The 16,027-nt window shown below is 40.7% G+C and overlaps 1 protein-coding gene across 1 annotated transcript in view; it reads left to right on the top strand.

Annotated features, from left to right (window-relative positions):
- slit3 (slit homolog 3) overlaps positions 1–16,027 on the top strand; it is a gene marked incomplete at its 5' end in the record, with an annotated part of 229,173 nt that overhangs the window by 153,889 nt on the left and 59,257 nt on the right. The window contains 4 exons of the mRNA XM_079168049.1: positions 7,666–7,737; positions 11,070–11,233; positions 12,544–12,688; positions 15,906–15,977. Of these exons, the coding sequence (XP_079024175.1) occupies positions 7,666–7,737; positions 11,070–11,233; positions 12,544–12,688; positions 15,906–15,977 (453 nt within the window). The remainder of the gene's footprint in view (positions 1–7,665; positions 7,738–11,069; positions 11,234–12,543; positions 12,689–15,905; positions 15,978–16,027) is intronic.

Here is a 16,027-nt window from a genome sequence, read left to right as displayed (position 1 = left end):
GGTGGTTACCAACAGCAACACTCTGGAAATGTCAATTTTCTCAGAGATGAGAGGAGTAAATTGCGCGACTTTGGTTGTGCACACACTCAAGAGTTCATTAAACTAGCTTGCTCTTGCACTCACACTCGCTTACACACACACACATATATGTTTGCAACAACACAATTGCACACACGCACACACACAAAAACACTTATGTATCCTCGATTTAATACCAGGCTGCCAGGGTGAAGCAGCAAAGCAGGCATTAAACCCCGTGGGAAAGTTCAAATATGAGACAATTCAAGTACTAAAACCCTTAACTCTTACACCTAAAGACCCTTAAATCCTCTTTGCGGACCTCATGGACCTTTAGAGTTCTGTGTCAAAGTCAACAGGGTCACAAATCACTTCAACTTACAAGCTGAAATCTCCTGATCAAAAGAGACACACACTGAATGAAGGGGAGGAGCATTCATTTGCAAATCCCGCTCTTTCTCTGTGTCTCATAGCTTCAGCATCCTCACACATATACACACACACAGACATATATATAAACACACACAACAATGCATGCACACACCCACACTTGCTTCTACAGAAGCACAGCATCTGTGAGTCTGATGATAATGTCTGACTCATTGAGACACACACACACACACATTTACCTTAAGATCTACCGATAGACAGATACCTCCCCTCCCCCGTCTCTCTCGTGGTGAAGGGGTGTATAGGAAGAATGAAGGTTAAATGATCATGTGACCTGTTTGACTGACAGAATGACACACATTTGCAGGCTCTCGTAGCTGCTCTCTTTCTCCACAGTGAACGAGTAAATGGTGCTTGTCGGGGGGGTTGGGGGGTTAAATAAATGAGTGATTGAATGAGTGAAGTGTCTGTTTTTCCCTTTTACCTACTCTCCTAAAGCTGCAATGAGGCCTCGGGGACGATGCTGAGGGCTCTTCACACAACTCTGAAAGAGTCTTTTTTGGCCTTTTGATAGTTGGCCCCTTTTCAGCGTCTGTGTGGGAAAGTTCTCAGAGAAATAAATTCCTGTTTGAAGCTCATGTCAAAGCAAAAAAAAAAGAGCGTAACACATTCCACATAACTCTAGAAAAAACTGCTGTTTTAAAATCGTATTTGGAGGCTGATGAACCATAAAGAGTGAAGTAACAATCTGTAATAGAGCGCTGGGAAGATTGCTATCACTCTCCGTACAGTAAATGTAAAGATACTGGTCAGCAGCTGGTTAGCTTAGCTTAGCACAAACACTGGAAACAGCTAGCCTGGCTCTGTCAAAAGGTATGTTGGCTCACTGGTTTGACATGACTTCATGAAGTTACTTCGCCATCATCCCCTGTACATTCTTTGTGCTAAGCTAAGCCTGTATTTATTTACTATATTGACGTCAGAGATGGCCGCCGCTCCTCTGTGATCCAATTTATACCTGCGGTAACCTGTCCACCATGTTTGCCGCTGGCCCCATTTCAATCTTTCTGATCAATATGTTTTCCAGTCACAGTACTGGAATTGCAATTTCGATCCTGAAGAGATTACATTTAGAAAACAGGCTTGTGACCTTGATTTAACCTGATAACAGTGATAATAGCATAACCTTTGCGTTTAATTTAAAGTAGGCTTTACACATGATATATTGAATGCAGGAGGTGGAGGTCTTGAATTTCCCTTGTGCACGTTACTTACAATCCACATAATAACCAGTAAAAAGTACAATCACTTCCTTTCAATGCATTTCTTTCTATACTTTTTTTTTATTTTTATTTTTTTATAAAAGTGCATTTAGCAAAGGCAGTGTAAAGATGGCTTGCAATTCGTCATCGGCCCAAATTTGTCCGTCAAATTACCAAAATTGAACTTGACGTAAAAGAGTCACACAGATTGCCTTTGTCCCTGGAGGCAAATCCAACCAATAGCAATGAGCTGTGTTACTGAAATGTATTTTGCTGCAAAAGTTTTTTTTTTTTAAATGCCGATGTATCCGAGCCTTAATCCTCATGGTTCTCAGGCCAGCTGCCAGTTTTCCAACCATTTAGGTTGTTAATGGCCTTCACCTGACATTACTGATGTCGAGTCCCTTAATAAATCAACGAAGACACACTTTCCAGCACATACTGTAGATGTTACAGGAACATCGGTTCACATGTAAAGCAGCGCCAGGTTTGAACAGAGACAATTTGTTTCAGAAGCATTATAGTATTCAGTCAAAAAGACCCTGATGAAAACAATGTGTGTTTCTGGAATCTTTGTTTGGTCACATCATTGATTTCTATATAGTGTTTGTAATTATTAGAGGCAGTCTGATCAATCGTAACTACAATACAGCTGTAAGTAGGGTCATGAAGTTGCTTTGTTGTGCTTTCAGTTTGTGGTCTCGTTCCCACAATGGAGTATTGATTTGAGATTTCAGAGTAGGTCCGAGTGCACCAGAAGCGTTTTACCCAGGAGGTCTATCTAAAATGAGACATCAGTGCTTGAAAAAGGATAGTCTAATATTATGGGGGTTTTTTGTTTGTTTTTTACACTGAAAGCAATAAAGATTACCCTCGATAGTAACACTTCTGACAGCTGGTCTTTTTTATTTGCTAGCAATGCTGGGGAAACAATCTTCAGAAACTAGCTCAGCATTTTGTAAATTAAGTTTTCAATATTCAGATCATTTTTTTAAATGCACGCACAAGGAGAAAATAATTTACACACATTTCGAGTAATCCTGAAAAGGAATACCATCAACTGTCTGACACACTGTTGCACGAACCTTTTTGCAGTGTGAGGATAATCAGAAATGTGATTTACTATAGATGTACTAAACACTAAAATGACCGTTCGATACTGGAACGCTTTATGGTGCGTTTTACATCGTGTTTGGTAATTCAGTCATCAGGACGTTTCTTTCACTGGCACCCTTTTCACGAGACCATAACTAATGTTAGTGATTACGAGAGAGAATAATCGCATTGAGCGTGAAGTCAATATTGGTTGTAATCACAGTCATAAAGTTACATTGTTCTGTTGTGTTAAAGTGGCTGTAGTAATTCAGACATTACAGATCAGTGTATTGATCTGTGTCTGTTAAGGCTGATTGAGCATAATAGACACAAATAGAAATTTACTTTATGACCCGCACACATTCAGACACACACAGTAACAGCAGAAGTCCAAAAGGGCAGGTGGATTTGGAGGTTGGATGGGTCAAAGAAACTCGTTGAAGCCAACGTTGAAATATTTTAACTTGGTTTTGCGACATTACTAACCAAGTAGTTTCAAACCTAAAAAGTTAGTAAACCTACGTGGAGGTTTATTTTGGAAAGAGATTGTATGCATGTAATGAGCAGAAACTGACACGTCCAAAACTGACCAAAACTAATCATAATCTTGTTGTCAAAAGCTGTGTTGGAGTATTTCTCATGCCAGGCTTAATATCCAGGATCTTAAACATTGAGTGAAATGATTTGGACCGCTGTAAACAGCCAGCTAATCATGTGTATGTGTGTGTGTGTGTGTTTGTGTGTGTAAGAGAGAGGAAAGATTGACAGGTGAGGCTTTGACCTCAGTGTGTAGGCTGCAGCAAAGACATATATGATAACATCACTCTCGTTCCCGCTCACACGCTCACACACACACAAGCACGCACAAACACAAGCGATAGCATCTCCCTGGTGGGTTGCCTCTAAAGAGTCTCCTCCATCACTGACTGCAAAGGCCCATTTATTGCAGCAGAGAGACCACTACATCGAAATCACACACACACACATACATGCAGACACCTTAGCATGTGCAGCACATGCTGACTCAAGAATACACTAGTAGCACACACACACGTATGGGCATGTATGCGCACACATACACACACATTCAGGAAACATGGATCTTTCCTGCAGCAGCACGGCAGCGGTCACTGCAGCCTATCTCAAATTAAAAAGAAGAAAATAGAGCTGAATGGGCATTTTGTAATAGAAACATTGTGTGTCGCAAACATTGTTGGACTAGTCCTTGAGCTCTTTTTTACTGTGACTGCAAAAACAAAATGTGATTTTTTTTTTTTTTTTTACTCAAGCAGTCTTTTCCCGAATAATTAATCTGCAGGGCAGCGCGCTTCCTGTATAATGTGGGCTTTGCGGCTAAATCTGTCCTAGACTCTAGACATATGATGACTTTTGTATTTTAATAGGAATAGGAATATATAGGAATATAAGAAGGAGTGTAAAAACAAACCTTCAAATGAAGCATAGATTCAAGACAAACTATTACTTTTGAAGAAGAACGTTGACACTATACTGCATTCCCATTAGAGACATTGACTGATGATCTTGTCTTAGATATCCTTAGAGCTCCCACGGAACAAAGAGTCTGAATGACATCCAATAATGTCATAGTGTGTCTTCAACCAGTTTATTTAACCTATACATCCTGTATCATTAACTCTGTGGATCCATACAGCTTTAGAATATGAAGCAAACTCAAAAAATACACTTCAACGGCGACGCGAAGACAATGTAGCTGGCAACGCGTTCTCTTTGTGTTGCTTTTGATGCTTGTAGTGTGAACATATACTATCTTTGCAATATTTAGCGTTAGACCTTTTGCACCAACTTCTCTCTTTGTCAGAAGGCACATATTTGTTTTATGACCACTACAAATCCAAGAGCATCTACACTTTTTTTTTTAGAGCGCAGCCTTGGCCAGAAGTGGTGTAAAATAAGCTGGAAAAAAAGAAACAGCCAAAATATAAAACATAGTTGTGGACTTCTAAATGATGTTTTTAGTGTTTATCTTGGCTTACGTCAGTCCGGTCACCGCTTTATTAAGGCAGAGAGATGTAGACCGGGGTTGAATGGAGTGAGCAGGGGAATAACTGACAGGGAAATTGCAGTGGGAAATTATTGTTATTTCACAATTAAATTATATATACTGGGTGGAATCACCCCTGACAGGGCTGACCATAGCAGCACTGCTAATGTGTGTGTGTGTGTGTGTGTGTGTGTGTGTGTGTGTGTGTGTGTGTGTATGTGAGAGTGAGTGTGAAACTTTATCCATCTACCAAGGCCACTGAGGCTATACTGGCAGGGAGGGAAACGTAGAAAGAGATTCGGAAGGAGAGAGAATTAAAGAGAAAGAAAAGTTTTAACATCAACAGAGTGAAGCAAAAACAGTCTATTTTAAGGCTGAGTGGGTGTTAGTAAAAACACAGCAAGCCTCCGGTAATGAGCTGTTTATGAACAGTTGTGACGACAGTGCGTAGAAACAGAACCTTCCTTGATTTTTGTCGACAAAAACCAAACCCTCACCGTGGCCACACTGTGTGTTTAGGCACAAACATATTGCAGATGCTGTAAAAAAGAAAAAGAAATCCTCTCATCTTGAATTTGGGCCATTTTTCAGAGAGAAAGCCGACCTTGTCCTTGTCTGAACGCAGTAAAAACACATTGTCAAACGTGAAAAATGAATGGGTTTCCGTTTAAAAAAATAACCTCTCAGTCTTTATTCGTCCTGAAACAATGACTCTTTGAATACACAAGGTTTCGGGTGATATGTAAAGTAAACTAGCCCTATTTTCTATCCAGTGAAATTAATGATCCATGGAACTTAGGCAAAAACAAAGCAAATGGTTGCACTGGCTCGTGTTGATATTGGCTCCCACAAGCCACCAGAAAAATTATACTGCAGTATATATTTTACAAATCCCTGGATTGTAAAATAGAACAATAATACAAAGATTTGGCTGAAATGGATTTTAATTAAAATTGTAATTTGCAGCAAAAGTGTTTCCACATAGTTTTTTTCTGCGTTTATCTGGCACAAGATATGTAGTTTATTTGCATTATCTCCCAATGCTTTGCTTCACTTTCAAACACTAGAAATCATTTCTTGATATTGATATGAAAATGTTGCAAGACAACCAAACTAATCTGCTCCTTTTTGTAAAAACATCCAAGATCACAAGTTAAAAGCCAAAAAGACTGAGCCTCATGTAGCCTGCAGTACCTGTACGGATAATAACTAAAGCATTTGTTCTGTTTTTCACATAGTATTCACTGCATTGTGACCACATAATGTAAGCTGTATGTCTTTGTACAGTCTTGCGTTTTGCTGTATTGCATTTTTTTATGTGGACTGCACTACTTCAGTCACGAGGGACCTGCTTGTGTTCTAATTTCCCCCATCGAGTGTTTTGTGTATGCTGCTTTACCGGCTTGTACGAGTCTGCCAATGCAATCGGAGCCCCCTGTGGAAGGCTTTGATGGAATGGTTGTCTTCTCTGCATTTCTTTTCAATGCTCTGATTTCTGTCCCCATCTCTGTACATGGAAATCACAGAGAATCAATAGGTGTTCAGTTTCTTCCACACACGGAGTGGGATTGTGTTTGGTCGTAATGACAGTCCGCCTTGTTTTTCATTCTAGTTTGGGTCGATACTACATATGAGGCAGAGTGTAGTTTATGAGGGAGCTAATAGTCAGAGATAGCAGTGACCTGCTTATGAGTTAGAGATGGAAGAAGAACAGATCAAGGGGATGGGTGTGTGTTCATATATGTGTGTTTGCGTATCAATAAATAATGAGTTAAAACTCCGTGCGATGACTTGGCACAAAAGCGGAACCCTGAACAGAAGGTCAGAATTCGCAAATGCAGTGTTTTGCAGTTTTGATGATGTTTGAAATAGTACCAGAGATGTTTGTTGATGATTTCATTTCAAATCAAGTGATTTATATTTATACGACCCAGATTAAAATATTTGTCTTTGTGAGTTTTACAAGCTCTGCATCATGTATACCCCTCGATTCTGAGACCCTCGAGTCAGATAAAGAGCAGCTTTACTTTAATTAAGGGGACTATTGTAAAATAGACTAATAGAGAACACCATTACATTTGCTTAGCTGATTAATTACATTTAGGCAATTGTTTGTTTTTTCCCAGTTTTCTCAAATTATATATGGAAATACATTTCCAGAACAGAAATGTTTTTGTTTTTTTATCACTACAAATATCTGAAAATATTGTCAAAAAATCAATTTTCTGCATTATTTTTAGAATAAAATATTCTATAAATCAAGCTATTAAGAATATATGATCTGTAAAACGCTTCAGAATACAGACAGGCTTAAAGACAGCAAGGTTTGGTGTATGTAAGTGGAGGTTTCTGGCTCAGAGTCTGAGAGAAAAGTCATTTTGAGGAAAAGGCTTTTGTATTGTTGTATTGTATAAAGAAACGGGTAATTAGGATTAAACATTTTATGAATAGATATCACTATGAAACTTCCACTTCAACTGTCCAGTATTATAATCTATTTTAGAAAAGCCTTAATATCATGTTTTGTTGTCCCATAATATGTTTTAGATTCTTTGCTTTTCTATCAGCCACCTCTGGATCCCTCCCCATTCATTGTGTGACCCCTTTTGGGTGAACTGCTGCCGTAGACAAGGAGTTCTTGTAAACGTATTATTCAAGAATGACTTTGAAACAAAAATCCCCAAAGTTGGAGATTGGCGAGGTCAGGGATAAGGTGACAAGAACTCGAACCTGCGTTCCGGACAGAATTTAATTCAACTTGCGTCAGAGTTTTAAACCGCCAGACCAAAAAGTGGCACCAGGGTCTTATTTTTCTAACAATCTGTTTTTCTCTTTTCTCCCCCTCTTTCCGCTCTCTCTCTCTGTTTCTCCATCCAGCACCCTCAACAACAACAACATCACCCTCATCCCCCTGTCCAGCTTCAACCACATGCCCAAGCTGCGGACACTGTGAGTATAACACACAATCACACACACACACTCAGAGGCAACTGCTAGCATATACCACAGACGCTCACACACGTGCACTCTGCGGTTGCACATTAACACATACACACATGCACAGAGATGTATTAGTGCCTACTTTCATGCAAACCGAGTACATTCACTGCACACACAAAACTACGCACATCACTTTCATACACAAACGCCACAAACACACACACACACACACTCACACACACAGCCTGGCAGCAGGGTCTGTGTGCCATCATCTAATCATGCCATAATAAGAGACCAACTCTTCCATTGTTTCATGCCTGTGAATAATTATGTGGCCGTTACTTACACACACACACACACACACACACACACACACACACACACACACACACACACACACACAGATGGATACAGTGACAAATATTTGCATGCACCACAAAGACACTTGAGAAATGGTAACCTCATTAATGCCACAAGAAAGACTTGTTTAGGCTCTATAGTTCAATCTGCTTTGATTAATTAGGAGAAGCCTCCTACACTGATGTTACTGACGTGAGCGCAGACACTGAGAAACACACACACACAGTCATGATCCAACATGAGCCCCAGGCCAAATCATTCTTTCTGATTGATAATAAGGGGGGTTTCAATTTTATGTGTCTTTTTTTCTGTATTTAGTTGTGTGAGGGAGAGAGTTGCCAAGGCAATGGCACGACATTTCAAGGGGGACTACCCATAATCCCGTGGGACTGTCTGAGAGGCAGACCATTGGTTAAATTCCTGCTGGCCACACTGGGGTTGATTTCTGCCAAACCAGCATGCAGAGAATGGGATTTCCTCCCCAAATCCTCATATTTAATAGGCCCTTGTGTGGTCACTCGACCCTACTTAAAAAGTGGGGATTTCTAAATACAAGCAGGATAACAATCGCAGAAATCCATTTGTCTTTAACGACCATTCTCTCCGTTCAACTTTTGAACGGCAGCATCCCTCAACAGCCAATCACATGGCAGGGTTTCTTTATTTCCTGCACTCGAGTGGCAATACGGCTCCAGATCAGCCTTTGAAAATTGGATTCTGGCCGCGGCATAGCTACGCAGTTGCCAGCAAATTGAGTACAGAGTTACCAATATCCAGTATCTTTTAATCAGAAGCCCTTGTGTGCTTCTGTTTTCTGTCAAAACTGAGTGAGTGTCACCTCTGATTCCCTCGTTCTTCCTCTTCCCTTTGTCTCTCCTCGTCCTTGTGTTATGTGTGCATCCCATTTGAATTTTTTTTCTCTTGTTTTTCTTCCTTATTTTCCTCCCACTTCCCCATCTCCTTTATACATCTGTCCTCTCCCTTCATCTTTGCCCCTTCTGCCAACCTCTTCATCCCCGACCTCCTCCTCTTTTTTGCTTCCTCCTCAGTTTTACATTTTGTGTCCTTTCTTTTTTTTTGCCACCCTCAGATCTCAGTATTCAATTTGCTGCTTTTATAAAAACGACTCATTCAATCAAATGTTTAGAGATGTCCCCGATTTCATTAGCAGGGACGTTTGAGAAGTGTGTGTCTGTTTGCATAAGTTTGTGTTTGTGTGTGTGTAGAAACTTCTTTGTAAATTAATTGGCTTACCTCTCCTGCCACTTTAATATGTGCTGCTTTTGCATATATTCAGTTCATTTTATTGAACTCTGTATCCATTTATCTACCTCTCTGTCTTGCTCTTCCTCCCTTTGCTCTTGTTTTCTGCAGTATCTGTCTATTCTATTAGCAGCAATGATATCACCTCATGGTGTCTCTCATTCAGAAACTTGAACCAACGAAAAGATTAGAAATCCCACTGCTTCTCCCCTGTGTGTGTTTGTGTGTCTATTTCACTGTACTGGAGATGTGTCCGGTGGAGCAAATACTAATATTAAACACACACACTAAGACAGACACACACACACACACATATTCACAGAAACACCATGCACAATGTCCTTAGACACAAATAAGCCCAACAAACGCTATCACTGACTTACAGCTAGTCCACACACACACACACACACACAAGCACAGCACTTTCTCCATACCCCCGCCTCTCTCCATTCTCCCCTGTGTTTTAATCCTACTTGTCAGTAATTAAGGCTGAGCCGGGGGTGGGCCGGGACGTGGCTATCTCCATGCGGGGGTTTGACTATAAACTGGATTTATAATGGGAGAGCGGTATTAAAACCCACTGCCCCCGCTGCTAGCATCAATGAGCCCATCTCTGTTCCATAACAGGATTTGTCCTCTGCTTTATTACAAAGGGAGGCCTGTCTTCTGAAAGGCTAGATATCCCGGCTGGCATGTAATACGCTGACAAGACACTCTACTGTTCATCCGCCCTCCTTCTCCTCATCTCGCGCTTTCTTTTTTTTTAAGGTGTCAAATCCAGCCAGTGAAGCCTGTAGAGAGTCTCAGCTCTGTGAAACGTCTCCTGATGCTTTCTATATTGAGTTGTACCATTTAATTAATGCTACAAGTGAAATGTGAAACGGCTTTTAGTATCAAGGTTGCCGTTGAGTTCTTCAAATTTAAGTTTGCTCTCGTACTCTAGTATAAATATCTAAAAACATAGGTGCATACTACCAAAACTTAATTTATGGCTAAATAACACCAGAGGCATATGAAACAAATGCATTTTTGTCATTTTGATGAACTGACTCTTTAAAATATGTTCATGTGTGGTGTCTACAGGCTCAGGAATCTGAGACACATCCCATACAATCACAACATTACTCTCCTAGCTAGCCACTATTATATCAAGGCAAAATGACCAAAAATACACCAAAGACATGAAAGGACCTTTCTAAGTTTATTTATTTGCTCGATTTTGTCTCCTCTTGCCGGATTTCTTTTTTTTTATATATATTTTTTGTGTCCACTCTGTTCAAGCCTGGATCTTTCCTTCAGTCTCTTTGTCCAGAATTGTATTCTTATTCTTTCCCACCTTTGTCTCTGTCTCTCTTCTCTGTCTGTTTGGGTCTGTCTTTCTGAATGGATTGTGATTATGCCGTATGAGTCCTCCCTGTAAAGGGAGTTATTGTCACGGACCTTGGGGAAATGAGAGTTGAGGATATTACTCTGTGTGTTTGTGTGTGTGTGTTTCACCTCAGAAACAGCCTCATGATCCTGGCCAAGGATGTAAGCCGTGTGAAAAATAAAACCTATTTGAATGCCGACTCAAATACATTTGCTCTTACTGAGCTGATGTGCTTCACAGATGTTTTGAGAGACTTTTGCTAGAAAGTGCCCACTTCAGATAGGATGGTAAAGAATTCATTGAGTTAATTTCACTCACTCTGACTCATTTATTTCTCCATCTGTCTCAGGCGTCTGCACTCCAACAGTCTCCACTGTGACTGTCACCTGTCCTGGCTCTCTGATTGGCTCAGAGCCAGGCGGGGCTTGGCTCCCTTCACCCAGTGCATGGCCCCCGCCCACATGAGAGGCCTCAACGTCCCAGATGTGCAGAAGAAGGATTTTGTCTGCAACGGTGAGCTCAACATCAGCACACATCCACACGACAAGCCATTGAAATTTCAAAGAGTGTGGCTGAAGGACACACTGAAGCACCATTCTAGTGCTTATTGTGGCATGCAAAGTGATGATGGGACTCCTTCTTCAAGAGTCAAATATGCCATGAATATGCCATGCCTTTAGTTTCACCCAGCATTTGTTTTAAATTGTCTCTGGAATAAAACCCATAAACATCTTTTTGGAGAAAAGCAGCCTGTTTTTCGCTCCGTTGCAGCTACATGAAATCGACACACGATAGTACTTTAAGAGTGACATCGAGCTTTTAAAGTAATGTTTGACTGAGAACTATTCAGCAGCACCAATATACAACACATACAGATTGGATTCAAGTGGAAGTCCCCGACTGACTTTAGTGCCGTCGACGGTCACTCTTTGACGTAGAGGTCTACAAAACATGGAATGTAATGACCAGGCCATTATTAGAGGCAACATTGTTATCATCTACAGACAGCTCAGCATTGAGTTTATAGCACTGAGAGAATTACACCATGTAGAGCGCATAATCAGCTAAAAGGCCAGGATAAAAGCGGTATCGTTATCAGCTGCAGATAGTATAGGCACTGTTTATAGGCCTCTGATTCAGCTCCTGTTTTAATAGACTGTCAGGCTGTGCTCTCTTTATTAGCCTTTAGCCTTGTCTTTTCTCCCTACATGCTCCACGGCAGACCTCCTCTTACTGCTCTTTTCTCCATTCCCATCCCTTTTGAGTCAATAACACCCTGTTTTCTCTTGTTCTTTCTTTCTTTTATCCCTCCCTCTTCCCTTCTTTTCTTTCTTCCTCCTTTACTATTTCACGCTCCGTTCTCTCTCCCCATGTCCTTACCCTTCCATCTTCCGACTCATATCAAGCAATATTTTTGTGTACGTACCGTGGCCAGATGATATTTAGTGCTGATAGTCAGTTAATTTTGCAATTTCTGCCCGTTTCATACCAAAAATACTATACAGAGACCACCATGGGACACTGAAACACCCTGAAGCTGACTCTCATCTCATTGAGAGAAACTGGGATAAAATATACAAAAACACCATAAAGAATTAATAATAAAACAGAAGCTAAAATATGATTGCAGAAATTGTAACATGAGTAATAACTGTAGCTGCAGGGATGAAATAATTTTTCGATCATCCTCCATTTGGCAGTAAACCAACAAAAGCAATCTCATATTCAAACAAGTTGAAGTTTATCTCTATCTATCTATATATATATATATATATATATATATATTCTATACATATATTACATCTGTATATTGCTGTCTACAGGTCCAGCACAGACGGAGCCGAGGACTTGCCTTCCTCAGGTTGCCGTGTGTCCACCCAGCTGCAGCTGTAACAACAACATAGTGGACTGTCGTCGTAAAGGCCTCACTGAGATACCAGCCAACCTCCCTGAGAGCATCGTGGAGATGTAAGACTGCTTTATTTTTACCTAAATGCTACGTGTGACAGGTGTGGTACCAACTGACTTTTTCATGGGGAACATTCTGGGGAGCATCATTTATTGTGTTTTCTTTAAATGTGTTTATTTCAAAATATCCCTACACTGTATTTTTGCACAACATATCAGTATGTTCATTATGTGATTCCTTATTTAAAACTGCATTCTGGCCACATTTACAATATTGACCCAGATTGAAATTCCCTGCCTTGTACATTATTTCCTTCTGTGCAACAATATCACAGGAACATTTCCCTTCAGTGAACACAACATCTTTAACTCTTATACTGGTTATATGCACACGTTGTAGAGATTTGATTCTAGTCTTCTGAAGGAGACATTTTATAAGATTAAAAATAGCCACTTCAAAACTGTTCGGAATCCAGAGTTCGAATGAAAAGTAAATTTACGATCCAAACACACACTCACACACAGTTTTGCTCACATACACACAACGCACTCAGTTTCACTGTGATCTTTAGACGCTTTGATTCAACATGAACCAGACCTAACATCTAACCCGATCTCTGGCACACTGTGTTTGAGATTGCAGCAAAACTCTATTCTTTTACACACTCATACACTTTGCCTCTTCTTCTCTCTCCCTCCTCCTTTCTGTCTCTTACTCACATTTAAACCCCCCCCCCCCCCCCCACCACCACAGTGGGACGTGTTTGATATCCGTATTGATCGTTGTACCCTGTTTGTTTGTACAGAGGACAGCTGGTTGATTGCTCTCTGAGTAAGGGAGCAATTTCTCCCCCGCAGTGCTACGCCAATACTTCTATACCTCCCCAGCATAAGTAATAGATTCACACCCACATACACACCAATGCTCTCGCATATATGCAGACACACCAGTTTTGTATGCGCAAACAAAGTATGTACTTGGGCACAAATTACAGGTACACACAAACACACACACACACACACACACACACACACACACACATACACATGAAGATGCATTGTGATTGAGCCACAGGCACCAAAACATTACTGATTAATTCTTGGACACACAAGCTCACAAACAAAAAAACACACACAGCATTAGCATTTGAACCATTAATAAATGCTGTTGCGGCAGCCAGAAACAATAGAGCATAACAGAATGATGCATTGTCAGTCCTACAATAGGAACAAAGTCATCTGAATGCTGGTGGCAAGGATCACTGCCAAATGTGTGTGTGCGCGTGTGTGTGTGTGTGTGCATGTGTGTCTATGTATACAGCATGCAAGCGTGTGTTTGTGTGTTAATCTGTTCCTCCAAGTCAAATACATTCATAAAGCAATTTAGCAAAACAGGTTTGTCTCAAGGCGTTTAACTTCATTAGGACATTGACAGTTTGTGTGTGTGTGAGTGCGCACTCAGCCCATTGTGAAAATGCTCACCTGCCAAACCCATCTCCTGTTTCAGTTGCCGATCAATCGCCGCCTCACCTTATAGATTTTTCATATTGCCTCTTAAAACGTCTTCCCTTTAATACATCCTTTGATATTGAGCCTCTAAGTGTCTTTGACTCAACCTTGTTTTAAAGCCCCCAGAAATAATGTGTGAATTGTTGTGTGTACAGATTGTCTCCGTCAATATCTGTACATCCCTGATTTATTTTGACCCCTCGTATAGAAATAAGGTGTTGTCGCTTGCCAGGGGCGTGAGGTGTGGGAATTTAGAAATCGACATGAGCAAAGACACAGCCACCTGTATGGTGTGTGTGTTGCATTCAAAAGCAGGACCACGTTTCATTTTAAAAACACAGTTACAAGGTGGCAGTCACTAAATTGAATCCCTGCAAATGTGATCAATATTTGGCTTTGGGTCCATTTATAATTTATCGGCGGTATTAAGCTGTGACAAACAGTGATTAAAGACAAGATAGATAGACAGACAGACAGACAGACAGACAGTAGGGAAAAGAGAGGGATTGAGAGTGGAGGTCAAGAGCAGGACAGGGTGGGCTCTGAAGAGGAGGAGGAGAGGAAGAAGAAGGTGGATTAGTTCCCATTTATCATTCTGACAGCTGACCCTGTGGCTGGCCTTGGGACCTCACCGCATCCTCCTCCTCCTCTCCTCTTGATTTTTCCTCTCTTCTCCCCTGTTGTCCACACTTCTCCACTCCTCTGATTTCTCCATTGTTGTCCTAGTTTCTCTCTCCCCTTCTATGATTTCTCTTTTATCCTGTTCTTTTCTTCCTTTCATTTTCTGTAATTTGGTGCTACACGCCTATGTATTTTATTCACATCGCTTCCTCTGCCTCCTCTCCTTTCCTCCTTTTCAAGAATAGATCACTTATATAGATTAATGTGTAGCCTAGATCATCAGGAGAGCAGAAACTAAACTACAGTACATTTCCCCAAACGTAGGCTTTTGCGCCTATAGTTCTGATGGCTCCCCACATGATAATGGATAGAATACTGCCAGTGTGGTGTAATGAGTGTGCAGTCTTCCAGAGAAAGAGATTTGATAACTTCCCTTTGGCCCTTAGCCTGAAAAAAGTTGAAGACCCTACTGTGTTCATGAATACAGTCTGACTGCATCTAAAGAATATATTGTGGCTCCATCAAAGGATTATATGAAATGAAAATTGTTAATGTACTGCTGTTACAGTTAAACTAATTGACTCACGTGTAAATTGTGCACTGAAACCTGTATTTCACTGTGGGTGAGACGTAACGTTTGATGGATCAAACCACTGGACACATTTATACGTCACGTTACCTCTTGAACACTTTGGCCAGAGTCTTACTTAGCAAACAGAAACTGTGCCTCAGCAGTCCAGGTTTTGGTCACTCTGATTCTCATGTTGGTCACATTTCAGCTTCCATTACTGCTGAGCTGCAAAATACAACTCCAACATTTCACACTGACTGACCTTGACCGGCCCCTGCTGCAAAGCACTGACCAGCCTGCAGAAATATTTAGTAGATTCTGATTGGAACAAACACCTTTTGAGCTTTCTGTACCCTTGTGCTTGACTTAGACTGTGGGGTAAACAGGACTTCATAATAACCAATGACCTCTCTGTCCTTGTTGAAATCCAACATCGAAATCTTATGTTGAAATTGTATTAAAATGTTCTCATTGTATGTTTTAGGGGTAATGTGCTTTTCTAATTAATTTAAAGGGATTGTTTAAGATCATCTAATCTCACCCCCTCCCTTCTTTCTCTCTTTCTCTCTCCCTCAGTCGCTTGGAGCAGAACTTGATTAAAAGTGTCCCAGCAGGAGCCTTTTCTTCCTACAAGAAGCTCAAGAGGATGTAAGTCTGTGTGGATAAATCTGCATACACAGCCTCAAAGACACACACAC

Source organism: Pholis gunnellus, assembly GCF_910591455.1.
Source record: "Pholis gunnellus genome assembly, chromosome: 10".
Classification (NCBI taxonomy): domain Eukaryota; kingdom Metazoa; phylum Chordata; class Actinopteri; order Perciformes; family Pholidae; genus Pholis; species Pholis gunnellus.
Note: the sequence above shows the minus strand (reverse complement) of the source record. Positions and strands in the feature narration are given on the sequence as shown.